The 16,977-nt window shown below is 36.6% G+C and overlaps 1 protein-coding gene across 1 annotated transcript in view; it reads right to left on the bottom strand.

Moving 5' to 3' along the window:
- The window catches only part of LOC126235957 (transcription factor E2F5-like), a 72,062-nt gene that overhangs the window by 27,266 nt on the left and 27,819 nt on the right, over positions 1–16,977 (bottom strand). Inside the window, exons 5-6 of the mRNA XM_049944929.1 lie at positions 1,575–1,703; positions 369–578 (exon numbers count right to left, since the gene is read on the bottom strand). Coding sequence (XP_049800886.1) covers positions 369–578; positions 1,575–1,703 — 339 coding nt within the window. The remainder of the gene's footprint in view (positions 1–368; positions 579–1,574; positions 1,704–16,977) is intronic.

Here is a 16,977-nt window from a genome sequence, read left to right as displayed (position 1 = left end):
TATTTAAATACCACAGATAACTTAATTCTTTGTCTTATGTAACTAAAAAATTAAGTTTACAAACACAAGTTACTTTGAAAAATAAAATTATAGAAAAAGCAAAAGCATTGAGAACTGTCAAGAGCAAGGAGAGGTAGCAATAGAACAAATTTTTGAATATTTCAAATAAACAGAGCCCTGAGTAAGTTATTCAGAATTAAAGGCACAAGGCACATGTATTATTTCAGATGCACAGCAGTTCACATCCCATTCAATATGGTTTATAAAAGACTGTTCAAAGAGACTAAAATGATTGGTTCTATGTAGTTGAACATACATTTGTAAGTCTACGTAGTTATTTATTACACTTTAGAGAAAATTATAATTACCTGTGTAGTGGCTGCCTGCCTAACAGGAACTTTGGCCATTGTTGTTGGCAATGTGCCCTTCTGCGGTGAACTGCGCAATCTTGTTGTACGAGAAGCAAGAGCAGTACCAGCTAATGTTTCTGGTGGTGCTTTCATAGCTGCTTTGTATGCTTCTAACTTTTCACGGGCATCTGTCAATACCTGCTCTTCAGTCATTGTCCCACTGGTGCCCTAATTGTTAAAAATTTAACAAACTCTTGAAACACATCTGACATGAACTAGTGATACAAAAACTTATCTAAGAGCCAATTTGGCAATTCGATACTGGAATGGAAAAATGACAAAAAATATCCTGAGTAAGACTAGAAACAAAAATGAAGTAATTGAAATGTCATAAGGATGATCATTACATAAAACACACAGCCAACTACAAGTTTCAGAAGAAGGGAAATGTTTCAGAGGCAGCTGCCAGTCCTTTCTCATCCAGCATTTTTCAAAATTTTTTAGTTAGCATTTTCCTCGTCCACCTAGTAAGTTATACCATACATGTTTGAAGAAAGAAAAATCTGAGTAATTGTTATAGATACTTTTCAACAAAGTCAAACCAAATGAAAACACAGTTCTATTAAAATCCACAGTATTTTATCAATATGCTGTAAGCTAACAATACTGTATAAATCCTGAGTGTCCAAAGGGTGGGATAGATTAGAATTCTAATTAGTATCACAACAAAAGTGTAAATATGACAATTGACCAAGCATGGAACAGGGCATGGGCATTTACACCCCACTCCCCTCCCCCCTTGCACAACAAAGAAGCCCAAAAACCATTCTCCATATGAAATTGATTGCATGAGCACAACAATCTTTGATTCCACACAGCGTAAAGATACTGCACCCTTACTTTAAAATTCCTGTGCCCCATATTATGCAAATATCCTAATAAAGCTAATAGTTATAGGGACCTCATCCCATTTTAAGTTTTTAAGTAATAAGAAACTACTGTACATGCAATCTTTGTAAACACCAGTAACAAGTAGGCTTTTTCCAATCTCAATTTAATTGAGGACGCTTGTTAGTATAAAAATTTAAATTACTTCTAACATTCCATCCTGGATTTTCCATTAATTCATTAAATTACTTCTAAACTAGTTATACTGACTCAATGAGCTATACTAACAGCTCCTGTTATTACTTGCACGTATATCGTTCACAGCCACAAGGTTACCTGTTCCACATTGTCCATGCTTTCTTCTTTAATGTTCGGCTCCTCAATCTTCCTGTCAACCAGAAGAACCGATATAGGTCCTATAGAAGATTTAAGGTGTATTTGATATACGGGTTTACCAAGTGGATCCTGCAAAAGATTGCAATGTTTCCTCTTTAAATTTCTCTCATTGGGCCATTCCGTGCCAAGTGGTCTAATATTGAGAAATGTTCGTAAATGACCATCATGTATTTTGATGAAATTTTGTATGAACATTCACACATGTTCTCAATGAAAACTGGTAAAATTTCAGTTTCAGAAATTCAATACTTTCGGAGGTACAGTCACTTGTTTAAGACCATAGCACAGCTTTCTATAGTGCGTCCTTGAATTTTCAGCAACTTTGAGATGAGATATCTCTGTAAGTATTTGCATGAAAGAAACAAAACTTGGCCATCTTATACAACTTTTAGCGCTCTTTAAAGTAAAATATTAAGAAAAGGATATCTGAGCAATTTTCATATAGATAATTTGAAGCAAAGTTGGGCAAAAAAATAGCTGTTTAAAAAAAATGCGAACTTTAGTTTTTTATATCTCCAAAAGTAATTGTGGGATGTACATGAAACTTTGCACACCATAACTCACCAATCCAAGGTCTTAGGATATAAAATGTCATTCTCCTATTGCTTTCCATTATTTCACAAATCTAGGATAAAGTTGATTTTTCAAAAAGTGCTAAAATGGGTATTTTTAGTCAAATTTTTCAAAAAGTGATTTCTCCAAACTCTTCTAAACTATGGTCATTAGAAAGAGCATATTCTAAACTATCTAGAAAAGTGGATTTGGTTTTGCAATGCAAGCATATAAGGCCCTAAATAGTAGCATCATCAAAGAGGCGCACTGGAAGTTTGAACACAATTTTTCTGGCACTCAAATTATACCTGAAACCTTTTATTATGCCTAATAAATGTTTATGAATGCCTTGAATAATTGAAATAAAGGGATCTGGTAAATAGGCAATGAGACTGTCAGAAAAACTTGAAAACTACGAGAAGTAGCCCTTCTGCTTTTATTGTGTAAGTGTTCATCTGCATAAAACTCTTCCCATTTGTAGTAAATTTTCTAATCAAATTGCAGAGATTTTAATACCTAGGTGTTGTAACCTGTGAATTTTCATCTTAAAGTTATTAGGGAATCATGTGAAATTGGTTGGTTAAACATCTAAGAGTTTTAATTTTATATTTAATCACACTTAAATGTAGCCTACCATCTTGGTAAATATGTAACCACTAGTTTCACAGAGAAAATTCACAAGATTCACTGTTTATAGAATATATAATGGCAACAATTACTTTAACAATCAGATTGTTTCATTATTGTGGGCCTTGTTTGAACAATCAGTATTTCAGTGGTGTGTTTGCAGCATAGTGGGTGGGTTCTCTCGACAGTGTGGCTTGCTAAGTGATTCGTAAGACCATCAAAGTTTGTAATCTAATTTACAAAAAATTGGTTTTGACTGTGTCTTTTATAGCATGTATCTCTTATCAGATTTTTTTCATTGGTATTATACATTGTGTATAATTTCATTCAGTAGCAATTTGTCTGAAATTTAAGCAGATTATAATTTGCACTTAGAGGCGAAATACATAATTTAGTTACTGATTAGGGATGGATGCAGAAGGGAACAGCATACCTTCCTGCTCAATTGGGCAAGGAGATAGTGGAACAAAGTGTCATTTCACTTTCCTTGCCAAAAAAGCTGCTTTTTGTTTGCTGATTTTAGTGATGAGGAAAACGAGTTGTTGGTCCGACATTCTGAAGCAAAGCTGGACAATACCTCTCAAGTTTGCCTACACCATGAAGCCCTGTTATTGACACAATACGAGAGGTTACAAAAAAAATGCTTCAATCCCTTTGGGAAGGTGAATCATAATGTTAAGGCAGGAATTCGCACTCTTGATACTGAAACAGCTAATAAGGCTTCTTCTATGTTGAAGCAGCAGCTTGTTAATAACATAAAGACAGGTCAGAAAATTTGTCCGGCTTGCAGGACTACCTTAAATAAACACGTGGACTAAGCTTTATCAGCCTCATCATCACATTCTGATGAGGACTTTACACCAAAAGAAGAATTAAATAGTAGCTTATTGTCTATGGGTATTTCACCCCTGAAGAGAACAGTAAGCTACAGAAATAAGCCCCAATATGTGAAGAAAAAAATTCAAAAGGCTCAAAATGTGATTAAAAACAGAATTGTAAATGCAAAAACAGAATTGTAAATGCAATAGGAGTAAACCGACAAATTGAAGATGCTAGTGAAATTAAGCAATGTGGAAACTGTGCCGACTATGCACATTTGCTGACTGAACTGAAAGCCAAGATGAAGAATGCAATTCATAAAGAACAGAGGCAAATTTTAACCGTGGCACCTGTAAGTTGGACAGTCAAACAGCAGCTCAGTTCGGCGTGTCCAAAAGAATGGTGAAGAATGCTCGGAAGCTTAAGGCAGAGAAGGGCATTCTGGCACTTCCCGAAAATAGGCAAAGCAGGAAATTATCAGCAGACATTGCTAGTAGAGTGCGAAATTTTTTTGAAGATGATGAGTATAGTAGGGTGTACCCTGGAAAAGAAGATAGTATTTCAGTTAGATTTTTAGATAGAAAGACATTCATGCAGAAAAGATTGTTACTTTGCAATTTACGGGAAATGTATGTTATCTATAAGAATATAAATGGTCCAGAAATAGGGTTCTCAAAGTTTTGTGAACTTAGACCCAAATGTAACAGTAGGATCAGCTGGAATGCATGGAGTTTGCATCTGTGCAATTCACCAAAATGTTAAGCTTATGCTTAACGGAGCTGGTATACGTGAAAATTATAAGGAGATTCTCAGCAAGGCAGTTTGAACTCTAAACAGTGCATGCTACATCGCTGTGAAAGGTGTCCTGGGCCCGAAGCTATAGCATCTGAAATTGCCAGCTATTTCCTAGGTCATGAGCCACAGGAAGTTATTGTGTTTAAGCAATGGATACATACCGATCGGGCCACACTGGACATGAAGCAAATGGTAGTGGATGAATTTATTGAAGATGTAAAAAATAAAATATGGAGTCTGTCATGCCATCATAACATTGCCAAGCACCAAAGCTTGCATCTTAAAGGCCTTAAATGTCATCTGAAAGACGAAGACCTTGTTGTCCTAATGGATTTTTCAGAAAATTATTCTTTTATCATTCAGGATGCTGTGCAAGGCTTCCACTGGGACAATAGTCAAGCAACAATTCACCCATTTGCTATCTACTTTCGTCAAAATGAGAAAGTAGAATCTTTAAGTTTTTGCATTATCAGTGATTGTTTGCGGCATGACACTATTACAGTTCACGTTTTTATCAAGGAGCTCATCAAAAATATAAAAGCACGGTTTGCACAGATATCCCACATTCATTATTTCACAGATATCCCACATTCATTATTTCAGTGATGGCTCCAGTGCTCAATATAAAAATTTTAAGAATTTCCTAAATTTGTGCTATCATAAGACTGATTTTGGAATGACAACCGAATGAAATTTTTTTGCTACTAGTCACAGGAAATCACCTTGTGATGGGATTGGAGGTACAACAAAGCGATAAGCACCAAGAGCAAGCTTGCAATGGCCACTTAATGGACAAATTCTTACTCTCCTAGATCTGTTTCACTTCTGCTCTGAAAACATTAATGGAATTAAAATTGTTTTCGTCAATTAAAATTGTTTTCGTCAGTAAAGATGAAATTGAAAAAGAAAAAGAAAAAGAAGAAAAAAAAAATGTCACAAGAAGAGAGGTTTAAACTTGGACAAACTGTAGCAGGCACTAGAGAAAATCATCACTTTGTACCTATTGATGAAACAACAATTCAGGTCATCAGAGTTTCAAATGATTGTTCATCTTTTCTAGCTAAAATGGGTCACAGTAATGGAGGAGTCATATTAATGTCTGCTCTCCAGCCAGGACAATATGTTGCATGCATCTATGAAAATGTGTGGTGGATTGTGAATATCTGGTGCTGGGTTCCAGAACACCACATTATTCAGTTATTTCAGCTCCATCAGTAAATTCGTCTGGCCGGCAATACACCATTCCTCTCGATATTCATCAGAAAATTAATGTAGCATATCAAAAATTGAAATAGGTTAGAGGAAATAATCTAAGGAACCCAAGAGTGCCTTCTAATTTTACACAGGGCACTTAAATAATTTTACTATCAGGCTTGGGAACCTGTGTAAAGAAACCCTTATCAGGCTTGGGATCCTGTGGTAAAGAAACCGACCCGTGGCTGTTGTTGCTAAGCTACCGGGCGTGGCCCCTATGGCAATGGGAATGCTGGTTTTCTCAGGTGAAATGAACCTAGCAGTGGTTAAGCCACCATGGACCATAGCAACTCATTTATACACTTCTTTTCCATCAGTAAGCTGGTGTTGTTCATTAAACAGGCAACTAATAGTTCGATGATTATGCAAATAAATTTTATGATTTACATTCATTATTAATAATACTTGTGTGTGTGTGTGTGTGTGTGTGTGTGTGTGTGTGTGTGTGTGTGTGTGTGTGTGTGAGAGAGAGAGAGAGAGAGGGGGGGGGGGAGGTGACAATTAAGAAATAACATTGTTTCTATTTTTATTCTTTTGCTATTCATCAGGACTTCTTATTTCACTTATCCCAGACATTAATAAACATGTATAAGGCAAAATAAAAGATTTCGGGTATAATTTGAGTGCCAGAAAAATTGTGTTCAAACTTCCAGTGCGCCTCTTTGATGATGCTACTTTTTAGGGCCTTATATACTTGCATTGCAAAACCAAATCCACTTTTCTAGATAGATTAGAATATGCTCTTTCTAATGACCATAGTTTAGAAGAGTTTGGAGAAAAACACTTTTTTGAAAAATTTGACTAAAAATACTCATTTTTAGCACTTTTTGAAAAATCATCAACTTTACCCCAGATTTGTGAAATAATGGAAAGCAATAGGAGAATGACATTTTATATTCTAAGATCTAGGGTTGGTGAGTTATGGTGTGCAGAGTTTCATGTACATCCCACAATTACTTTTGGAGATATAAAAAACTAAAGTTCGCATTTTTTTTTAAACAGCTATTTTTTTGCCCAACTTTGCTTGAAATTATCTATATGAAAATTGCTCAGATATCCTTTTCTTAATATTTTACTTTAAAGAGCACTAAAAGTTGTATAAGATGGCCAAGTTTTGTTTCTTTCATGCAAATACTTACAGAGATATCTCATCTCAAAGTTGCCGAAAATTCAAGGACGCACTATAGAGAGCTGTGCTATGGTCTTAAACTAGTGACTGTACCTCCGAAAGTATTGAATTTCTGAAACTGAAATTTTACCAGTGTTCATTGAGAACATGTGTGAATGTTCATACAAAATTTCATCAATATCCAAGAGGGTCATGTGGGAGCCTCTAGACCACTTGGCATGGAATGACCCTATTACATCAAATAAGTTACAATAGAAGAAATGGGTAGGAAAAGGAGAGGGAAAATTCAGAGGAAGTGGTGATTACAAAAGAAATATTGCATTACAGAATACTGAAAAGTCAATGCAGAACACCTGGGCAATTTCATCTCTAGTCATACAGGTCAAGAGTGAATGCGTCACACTACTATTTCAAAGTTTTCTAAAAAAAAAAATTGTGTGTGTGTTGAAGTTCCACATGATACCTCTCCAAAACTACAATATTTCGGTTTTCTGATGATTTCTTGAAACACTACAGACCTAAGTGAGAGTATTTGTGAAAATGTTTTAATGAAAGGGAAAATTGGAAAACTGTAATAAAGAAACCAAATATGATTAATACATATATACTTCTGAGGCTTCTCCCCCCCCCCTTTTTTTTTTGGAAAAATAAAGTATGAAAATTTGTAACTTTCAGCAAACTTCAAAATTATGTTTTAAAAATATGAACAGTCAAAGGATGTCAACTGCCTTGAGAAATGATGAAGTGGAAGGACTGCTAACTGTCAGCTATGATAATTAATGTATGAAATTCTTAAACTGTCAAAATTTATGATTATTTAGAAACCATTTTCTCCAAAAGCCCCACCCTAAACTTTCTAAAAATTTCATGGTATGTTAGTTGATCATTGTACTTCGGGGATGTACAATCCGAGCAGTCAATACTTGCCTGTACAAAACTTGAGAATTTTTTTTACATATATCCAGCTCTATTCTCAAGGTCAAAAAGTCACGGACACTTAAAATATTTAAATTGATTGCCGATATTAAATAAATGTCATCCAAAACTGGTATTTCTGAATCAAAATAATTACTTTACAACATTATAAGGGAGTGGGAAAACAATCCATAATTTTATTAAAAAGCATTTTATAACAAAAATGAGATAGAATACTTATACCCATTTTTCTTTTTATGATATTATTCAAAAAATTATTATTGTCTTCTGTCATGATTTTACTTCATGACTCCATAAATTAAAATTGCCTACAATGTAACAATCAACACTTCACTGTTGAAGAATTCATCTGTTTTTCTCTCTTCTTTATCTGCTTCTCACTGAACTTTTATAGCCAAGCTGAAGTTGCACGCGGATAAGGATGATCCAGCAAGAGCAGTACTTGGGAAATGGGAACTGCACACTGATCTTTTGATGATGGCCATTTGAAAGCATTAGCAGGCCCATGAGGTATCATGGAGGAGACAGTTATATCTCGCAGCTCATGAGAGACACTTATCTGTCCCACGCACAACTGATAGTCACACACACACAAGAAATGAAAAGTCTTCTAATGTAAACTGTGGTCACTGCATTTCATGCACAATAATAGACTGCATTTCAAGGAGAGCCATTCTTGCAATGTGTGTGCTACTTCGGGATGCAACCCAGTAGTGACTTGACTGAATTCCTACCATAGGCTTCATAGCAGACCACTCTTCTCTTTTTTACACGGAATTCCCTTAAGGTATTTTCATTTAGAATTAAGAGTTTCATATTTGTTACCAAGGTTGATATGGTGTGTACAAATCCAGGAGCACCTCTTATACACTGAAGAACCAAAGAAACTGCTACACCTGCCTAATATCGTGTAGGGGCCCCGCAAGCACGCAGAAGTGCTGCAACACGACGTGGCATAAACTCGACTAATGTCTGAAGTAGTGATGGAAGGAATTGATTCTATGAATCCTGTAGCGCTGTCCATAAATCCACAAGAGTACAAGGGGGTGGAGATCTCTTCTGAATAGCGCATGTTGCAAGGCATCCCAGATATGCTCAATAATGTTCATGTTTAGGGAGTTGGGTGGCCAGTGGAAGAGTTTAAACTCAGAAGAGTGTTCTTGGAGCCACTCTAGCAATTCTGGACATGGGGGGTGGGTGGGGAGGGGGGGGGGGGTGCACTGTCCTGATGGAATTGCCCGAGTCCATCATAATGCACAATGGACAAGAATGGGTGCAGGTGATCAAACAGGATGGTTACGTATGTGTCACATGTCAAAATCGTATCTAGAAGCATCAGGGGTCCCACATCACTCCAACTGCACACACCCCACACCTTTACAGAGCCTCCACTAGCTTGAACAGCCCCCTGCTGACATGCAGGATCCATGGATTCATGAGGTTGTCTCCTTACCCGTAAACATCCATCCACTCGATGGTATTTGAAACAAGACTCGTCCGACCAGTCAACATGTTTCCAGTCATCAACAGTCCAATGTCTGTGTTGACAGTTCCAGCGAGGTGTAAAACTTTGTGTCGTGTAGTCATCAAGTGTACACGAGTGCACCTTTGGCTCCGAGAGCCCATACTGATGATGTTTTGTTCAGCAACTTGGGGAAGGGTTGCACTTGTCACGTTGAAAGATTCTCTTCAGTTGTCATTGGTCCCATTCTTTGTAGGATCTTTCTTGGGCCGCAGCGATGTCGGAGATTTGATGTTTTACGGGATTCCTAATATTCACAGCACACTCTTGACTTGATTGTATGGGAAAATCCCCACTTCATAGCTGCCTTAGAGATGCTGTGTCCCACTGCTTGTGCACAGACTTTAATACCACAGTCAAACTCACTCAACTTGATAGCTTGCCATTGTAGCAGCAGTAACCAATCTAACAACTGCGCCAGACACTTGATGTCTTTTACAGGCACTGCCAACCGCAGCACTGTATTCCGCCTGTTTACATTGTATTTCAATATGCATGCCTATACCAGTGTAGCATCAACAGCTTCATGCTGGAGATTAAACCTTTTTGCAAGATGTTTACAGAGAACTGTTACCCCATCACATTCACTTTTTCCATGAACTGTTGCTGAAAATATCCATTTATCTGTCTAATTCCTGTACTACAGTATTGACCAAGCTCAAAGCTGCAAGCAGTTTTTAAAATGAAATGCTGCACCGTCAGTCACATACACGTGCTTAGGAAATGCTTGGCCTCTAGCTGCTATGTCATCAATTATCAATACTGACAGCATAGCGTGCATGTGCACTCTCATGAATGAGATAATCACCGACAACAGCAAAACAGAGCGATGTTCTAAGGAAGTGTGCAACATGTGTGAATATTGATACCTGTGATGTGTGCCAATGGTAACTTTGAATTTTCTTCTGCAAGGCAACAGACCAAAATGAAGAACTGATGTCAGTATTCTGGGATGCAGCCTCTTTTCTTCTGCTATGACCTGTCTCTGAATTCTACAGATATGATGGTGAGCTATTCCTTTCAGGAGCTAATGCCTAACCTCTGTAACAAACTTCTCTGGCTCTAGTGTCTTCTTCACCAACTCTCCACCCTCCCACAATACATAGGTTACATTGTTGTCAGTATCCTGAAGGTGTAATGCTTCTTCAATAGTCATCACTTCAGCACCAGGACACACTGCACACTCCTGCAACCAGCATTTATCTTGTGGCTCTTGACATACACACAAAAGCATCACATCCATCTCCGTGTACTTCTTTCCGTAACACTGCTTATGGCGAAACAAACAAGTTTCAAATTAGTGCAGTAAATACTGTGCACAAGTTCCATCACTGGCTGGCATTTTACCCATTTTGAACGTAAGGAGTACAATTTTGTGAGACCAGTTAATTCGGGTTCTCCTGTTTCTTTAGGAGATGCTTCTCTTATTGATCTCCTATATCTTTTACCTTTTTAACTTTTTCACCACTTTCACTAACACAGATAACATCAGCCTGGTTAGGACTTTGCCTGCTGCAATGTTTGCCATCACTTAGGTAATATTCCAGAGTAACGGTAAGCATACCATCTTGCAACAGATGCCCACAGTAAAATCTGGGCATGCCCAAATACCTTTGTAATTTTTTATTTTACGAGCTTTTGAAATCAAATAATGTAGGTAGTGGGTATGTATTTCTGTATCTGCTGCTTAGAATAGCTGATATCAGTGCCAGGAACTGTACCTTCTCAGTAATGGTGGCTGCTGAGATAGTAGTATTTAGGTTTTGAAACCACACATCACGTTTCGTGCACATATCAATATCTTCAGGTTCAGTACCATGTTCATCTATATTACACAATTCACAAAGTTTTGAAGATATTGCTTGTGTAAAAATTGTTTCAATTTCTTACCTTTTCTTTGCATACTGTTTTCTTCTTGGGCTTCTTACCATTCCTGAACGTTCATGGGGGGATATAGTAGGGGCTACAGCAGAAATGCTAATGTTCAATGCATCAACAACTTCGCACCCAGGAATATGAACATCTGCACTGTCTTCTCCAGTTTCACATTCAGATGATGGTGATCGTTCAGATGGGTTGTCAATAAATTTCTTCTTGTAGTGACTGTAGCAATTCCTGCACAATGGATACTGTTACTTGAAGACCATGATATTTCTGCAATACTTCTGACAGATTTCCAACAACTGAAGTTTTTTTTCACTTTTCTTAAACACCACCTTCTTGCATCTTTTTTATAGTCCACACACCTCACTCTTTGACTACTGTATTTCCTCACTGACGTATCAAACAAAAAGTTCAACCCAAACACAAATCTTGATGCAGAATGGTTTATGTGCAAGTTCTTACTCGTTTGTTACAAACAGAAGAGCACTGGAAACAGTGTTGCCAAATGCATATTTTAAACTAGAAATTCAGTAATGTGAAATATGCAGAACATTGAAAAACTTTTTCCAGTTTACTCAGAAAAATATTGCCCATACACAGAAAAATATCGCCCAGTGTGTTCTGACATGACATATGAATCAAACAATATTTTGTTTAATTCTCAAAACTTTTTGAGTAAATAACTTGTAAAAATGCAATTTTTTTACATTTTTGGTAATGAATATTTACATAATACAGATAGCTGGAGCCGAGAAGATACTGTTTATAATTACAACAGTAGTATCTGGTATATGTTCTGTGACTTCCCAAACTAAAAAAAAAGTGGAAAAATTAACTTAAATTTTTAAGTTAAAGGAAGCCCATAAGTGTGCGGGTGTATACTGAATTTCAACACACTAAGATGGAGCTTTAATGCAAAACATCTGCCAGGTCTCTAGAACGTTTGGTTTATTAGTTATATATTTTTGTTATCTACTGTTTTAAGAGTTATTTACAAAACATGCATTTTTCAAAGGACTGTACCATTTACAGAAATGAAGATAAAACAAAAATACTTTATTTCTGAACACTTATGATATAGAGGTCCAATAGATATTTATTCCAGAGAAATTCATGACCATGAGTTGACATGATCTGTGTTATTTGAGATGAATTCACCCAACTGACATAATGACAGTACCTGTGCCTTATGTTTATTGTCCTGGAAAGTGTGATACCCTTCTGCTAAGTACGATATTACTGCAATCCCTAGTGTCCAATTCCGACAACACAGTGAGAACACTACAATTGTAAAGTGCACATTATGAGATGCAAATCCAACAGAGGTGCAGTAACAAACCATGACACTCTCCAGAAGCGAACCCACTATTTGTGGCTGCCTCTTAGGCCACATGCTATGTCAGTGACAGATGTGGCCAACAACTTCAGACAACAAAACATGAAAACTGGTATAGCTATGGAAGTGGCCTAGGTTGGTGGTGTCCAGCTCGCTGCTTGTCATCCGCTACAACAGGCAACGTCTGAGTTCAAATGTTTTTGAATCTTGTTGCTGCAGCACGAGTGATAGTGACAGCGCCAACTACAGCTAGGAGTCTTCTCTGCAAAGCACTGAAGCGGACTTGGCGGCTGCTATGAAATACTTATCATTCAATTTGGCTGCTATGAAATACTTATCATTCAATTTAAAAACTATCAGCTGAAAAAATTTGATTCTTTCGCAACTTACAGCTTGATATCTTTGTTTGATAAACAACTGAATTTCTTTATGTTATTCGTCACAGTTATTGTGCTGCAGGAAACTGAGTAAATGACTGCACAGAATTTGCAGATGCAAGAAATGCACTGTGTAGACTTTGCATATAGTTCAATTTAGGTCACAAATTTCTGCAAATGGAATGTAGTCAACATATCAAAATTTTACTTAAAGTTGGGAACAGAATGATACCTCTCTCATTTCTCAAGATTTTGGATGGTATATGTGGTGGATGGGTCACACATGGTGTATGGAATTCCATTCCTGTGCATCACAAGTCAGGTGGTCCTAAAAACAGTCAAATTTCATGAATAGTTCATACTGAAACGAGTTTTTTTTTTTTAAAATGGCAGCACACAAAGGGGATGTATTTAGTCATATGATTAAGACTAAATGTTTCGGTCAAACGTCTGAGTGGATCAAAAACAAGACCACACACACGCGGTAATTAAGGAAAACTTAATTTGACATTTGAGAAAAAAAAGTTAAGTATTTTACGAACAGCTACTGCTAGCTATGTAGATGAACTGTCAAACAGTTCACCTCTTCAAGGCCTATCCATTTTGTGAATAGAAAGATCATTAGTTTGAGGTGTAACTGTCAAGAAAAGCTTTCTTCAAATCAAGTACTACATTTAGGACAGTTTGAGAACAGATGACTTTAGAAGGCAAATGATATGTCAATAAAACAATGCTTCCTGAATAATACTTGAAAATGAAACAAATTGACCAAAGGTTTTGTGTAATGGTTTGTCTGATAGGAAAAGCCTCCCAGTGCTGGGATCAACTTTTTGAAATCACCTACATGGTTGTGTAGGTGAAGATCCCAGCTATCACACACAGCAGCCATTTGCCCTGGTGGGCCCCCATTTCTAAGCAACTGACAAGAAAATTTGTTATTTTGCTTGATGCTAAGTAGTGTTACAAAAGTAGTAATACATAGACTGGTTGCTGCTGTAATGGATAGGTCAACATCTTCACATGCAGAAGGTTGTGGGTTTTAATCCCACCATGTGCATTAATTTTGTTATATTTTAAAATCTTTACTGAAATGACTTTGATCATTATTTTTTTTTCATTGACACATTTTAACCACCATATGATTTTTACTTTTTTTTCATTTTTTCTTTGTATCAATTATTTTTACACTCAGAATTTATGTGAACGCAGATTTAATTGTATTATCTATTATAATATTCAATTATTTGAAAATGCTGAACAATTGGTTAAAAAACAAAAGATGAAATAATTATTTATATTGACTGTGCAGTGGTGTGAAAAATGTATTTTTCATTACAACACGTGCACTTTTTGGCATGGTAATCATCATACAAGCACACAGCCTAATTAAATGACATAAGGAATAAAAAGTTATTAAAATTCAAACAAAATAAGGAATAGAAATAATTAATGCAATAACATGGCTGAAAAAACGGGATGATAAAATGGAAGAAATTAAATCAAAATTAATACATATAATCATTCAAATAACATGAACAACAATTTTAAGCAGAACAGGCATCATATGAAGAAAAATGGAAGCAAATGAAGAAGTTGATATGATGATCAAAATGATGTAACATAGGAATAGAAAATTAAAAATACATTTAAACCAATTAAATGAATAAAAACAGTGATCAAAGTCATTTCAATAAAATGATAATTAAATCTAAACACTCACCTGCTGACAGGTGGTGTTGATATACATCTGAGCTCAGATGGATAGTGTGTCTGCCATGTAAGCAGCAGATCCCGGGTTCGAGTGCTGGTCGGGGCACACATTTTCAGCTGTCCCCATTGATGTATATCAACAACACCTGTCAGCAGCTAAGGGTTTCGATTTAATCATCACTTCATTGTAGAGAAGCTGCACAGTCATCAATGGTATCTGTTCTTTCGGGAACATACCATCTCATGCCATCTTCATACATTTCAATAAAGATTTAAAAATAAAATTTAAAGCACCTGCCACGTTTCAAACCCAGACGTGCATGCGATTGCACCATGCAACCAGTCTATCTAATACTACTTCGACGATACAGAGAGTCAAGCAAAATTACAATTCCCTCCCCCAATCAATTCTCGCAAGCAAGGGCCAACTTGAGTGTGTGTGTCTAGGTGTTAGTGTTTTATTAGGAAATTAATGTGTGTTCAATGTTTTATTAGGCATTTAATGTGTCAGAGTACTTTGGCACGACAATCTCAGTAGCTGTCTCAGATTGTTTGCTGACGATGCTGTCATTTACCGTCTTGTAAAGTCATCAAATGACCAAAACGAATTGTAAAATGATTTATGTAAGATATCTGCATGGTGCGAAAAGTGGCAATTGACTCTGAATAAAGAAAATTGTGAAGTTATTCACATGAGTACTAAAAGAAATCTGCTAAATTTCGATTATGCGGTAAGTCACACAAATTTGAAGGCGGTAAATTCAACTAAATACTTAGGGATTACAATTACAAATACCCTAAATTGGAATGATCACATAGGTAATGTTGCGGGTAGAGCAAACCAAAGACTGCGATTCATTGACAGAACACTTAGAAGGTGCAACAGGTCTACTAAAGAGACTGTTTACACCACACTTGTCCGCCCTATTCTGGAGTATTGCTGTGTGGTGTGGGATCCACAACAGATGGACTGACGGATGACATCGAAAAAGTACAAAGAAGGGCAGCTCGTTTTGTATTATTGCGAAGTAGGGGAGATAGTGCCACAGACATGATACGTGAATTGGAGTGGCAATCATTAAAACAAAGGCGTTTTTCATTGAATGGGATCTTCTCGTGAAATTTCAATCACCAGTTTTCTCCTCCGATTGCGAAAACATTTTGTTGGCACCCATCTATATAGGGAGAAATGATCATCACGATAAAATAAGTGAAATCTGGGCTCACACAGAAAAATTTAAGTGCTCGTTTTTCTCGCGTACCGTTCGAGAGCGGAACGGTAGTGAGATAGCTTGAAGGTGGTTCACTGAACCCTCTGACAGGCACTTTATTGTGAATAGCAGAGTAATCATGTAGATGTAGAGGCTGAGACCTTACAATGTATACTTTGCGATGCCATGTAAAGAGTGTAGATACAACTTAGTACATCTAAAAGGTGACGCGACTGTAACTGTGTCAGTTAAAATTAAGAAATTGCCGGGTCCGAACCCGTGACCCAGAAGACTTCAGATTACTAGTCAAAGATACTACCACTGAGCCATATACATCTCCATAATAGCAACAGTCATTCTTCTGTATTTTCGATCATCATTCTACGTACTTATCAGCTGCTGAAAGTTCTGGTCCACATAAGAAAAAACATATCTAATTCAAAGATGATATAGTCGAATGTATACAAGCTCACGCTCATACATTTGAAGAAATTGGCTGGCGATCTTTGTAGCAGATGATATAAAAGATGAAATTCACCATAAAGATTAATCCCTTTGTAATCTTAATACATGTTGCTCCTTTTGCCTTAAGTTTGTAAGTAAAGTTAATTTTGTCGCCTTATTTTGAAGCTACAACATACTGCAGATTAAGGGCACCATTTTTTTTTTAAGAAACTGTCTGGCTCCAGAGATCTCATAGCTGGGGTCAGTTGCTCATATGCACGACACCAGACAATGCAGCCCCATGCTGCTACTTGTATCAGGAATGTTGTGCATCCAGCTGTCACACAGCAACCTTATTTTAATGAAAGAGCTTTGTAATAACTGTGCATGATTTTTACAAGCATTAGCTTTTGTGTGACCAGAGTTTCTAGTGAAAATTAACTGCTGAGTCATCTGTTTTCAGTAGTGTAATTTATTTCTGTTTCAATTGCTTGAAAATTTTTATTACATTAGGGAAAAATGAGAACTTTGTAGAACAGATTTTAGTGTTTGTTTATTCTTCTCCTTTATAATCTAGTGTACATCCTAATTTCAGTAATACAACTGTCAAGTAATTTTCTCTGTTGATGAGGTCCGTTTGTTGTTTCTCAATTACTCTGGACTGCTTTGTAGTTTTGGGATGTTATACATGTTGTTACACAATAAGATCGGATATGGACCGTGCTTCTTGTGTGCAGACACAAGGAG

Source organism: Schistocerca nitens, chromosome 1, assembly GCF_023898315.1.
Source record: "Schistocerca nitens isolate TAMUIC-IGC-003100 chromosome 1, iqSchNite1.1, whole genome shotgun sequence".
NCBI lineage: Eukaryota > Metazoa > Arthropoda > Insecta > Orthoptera > Acrididae > Schistocerca > Schistocerca nitens.
This window is presented reverse-complemented; position numbering and strand designations above follow the sequence as displayed.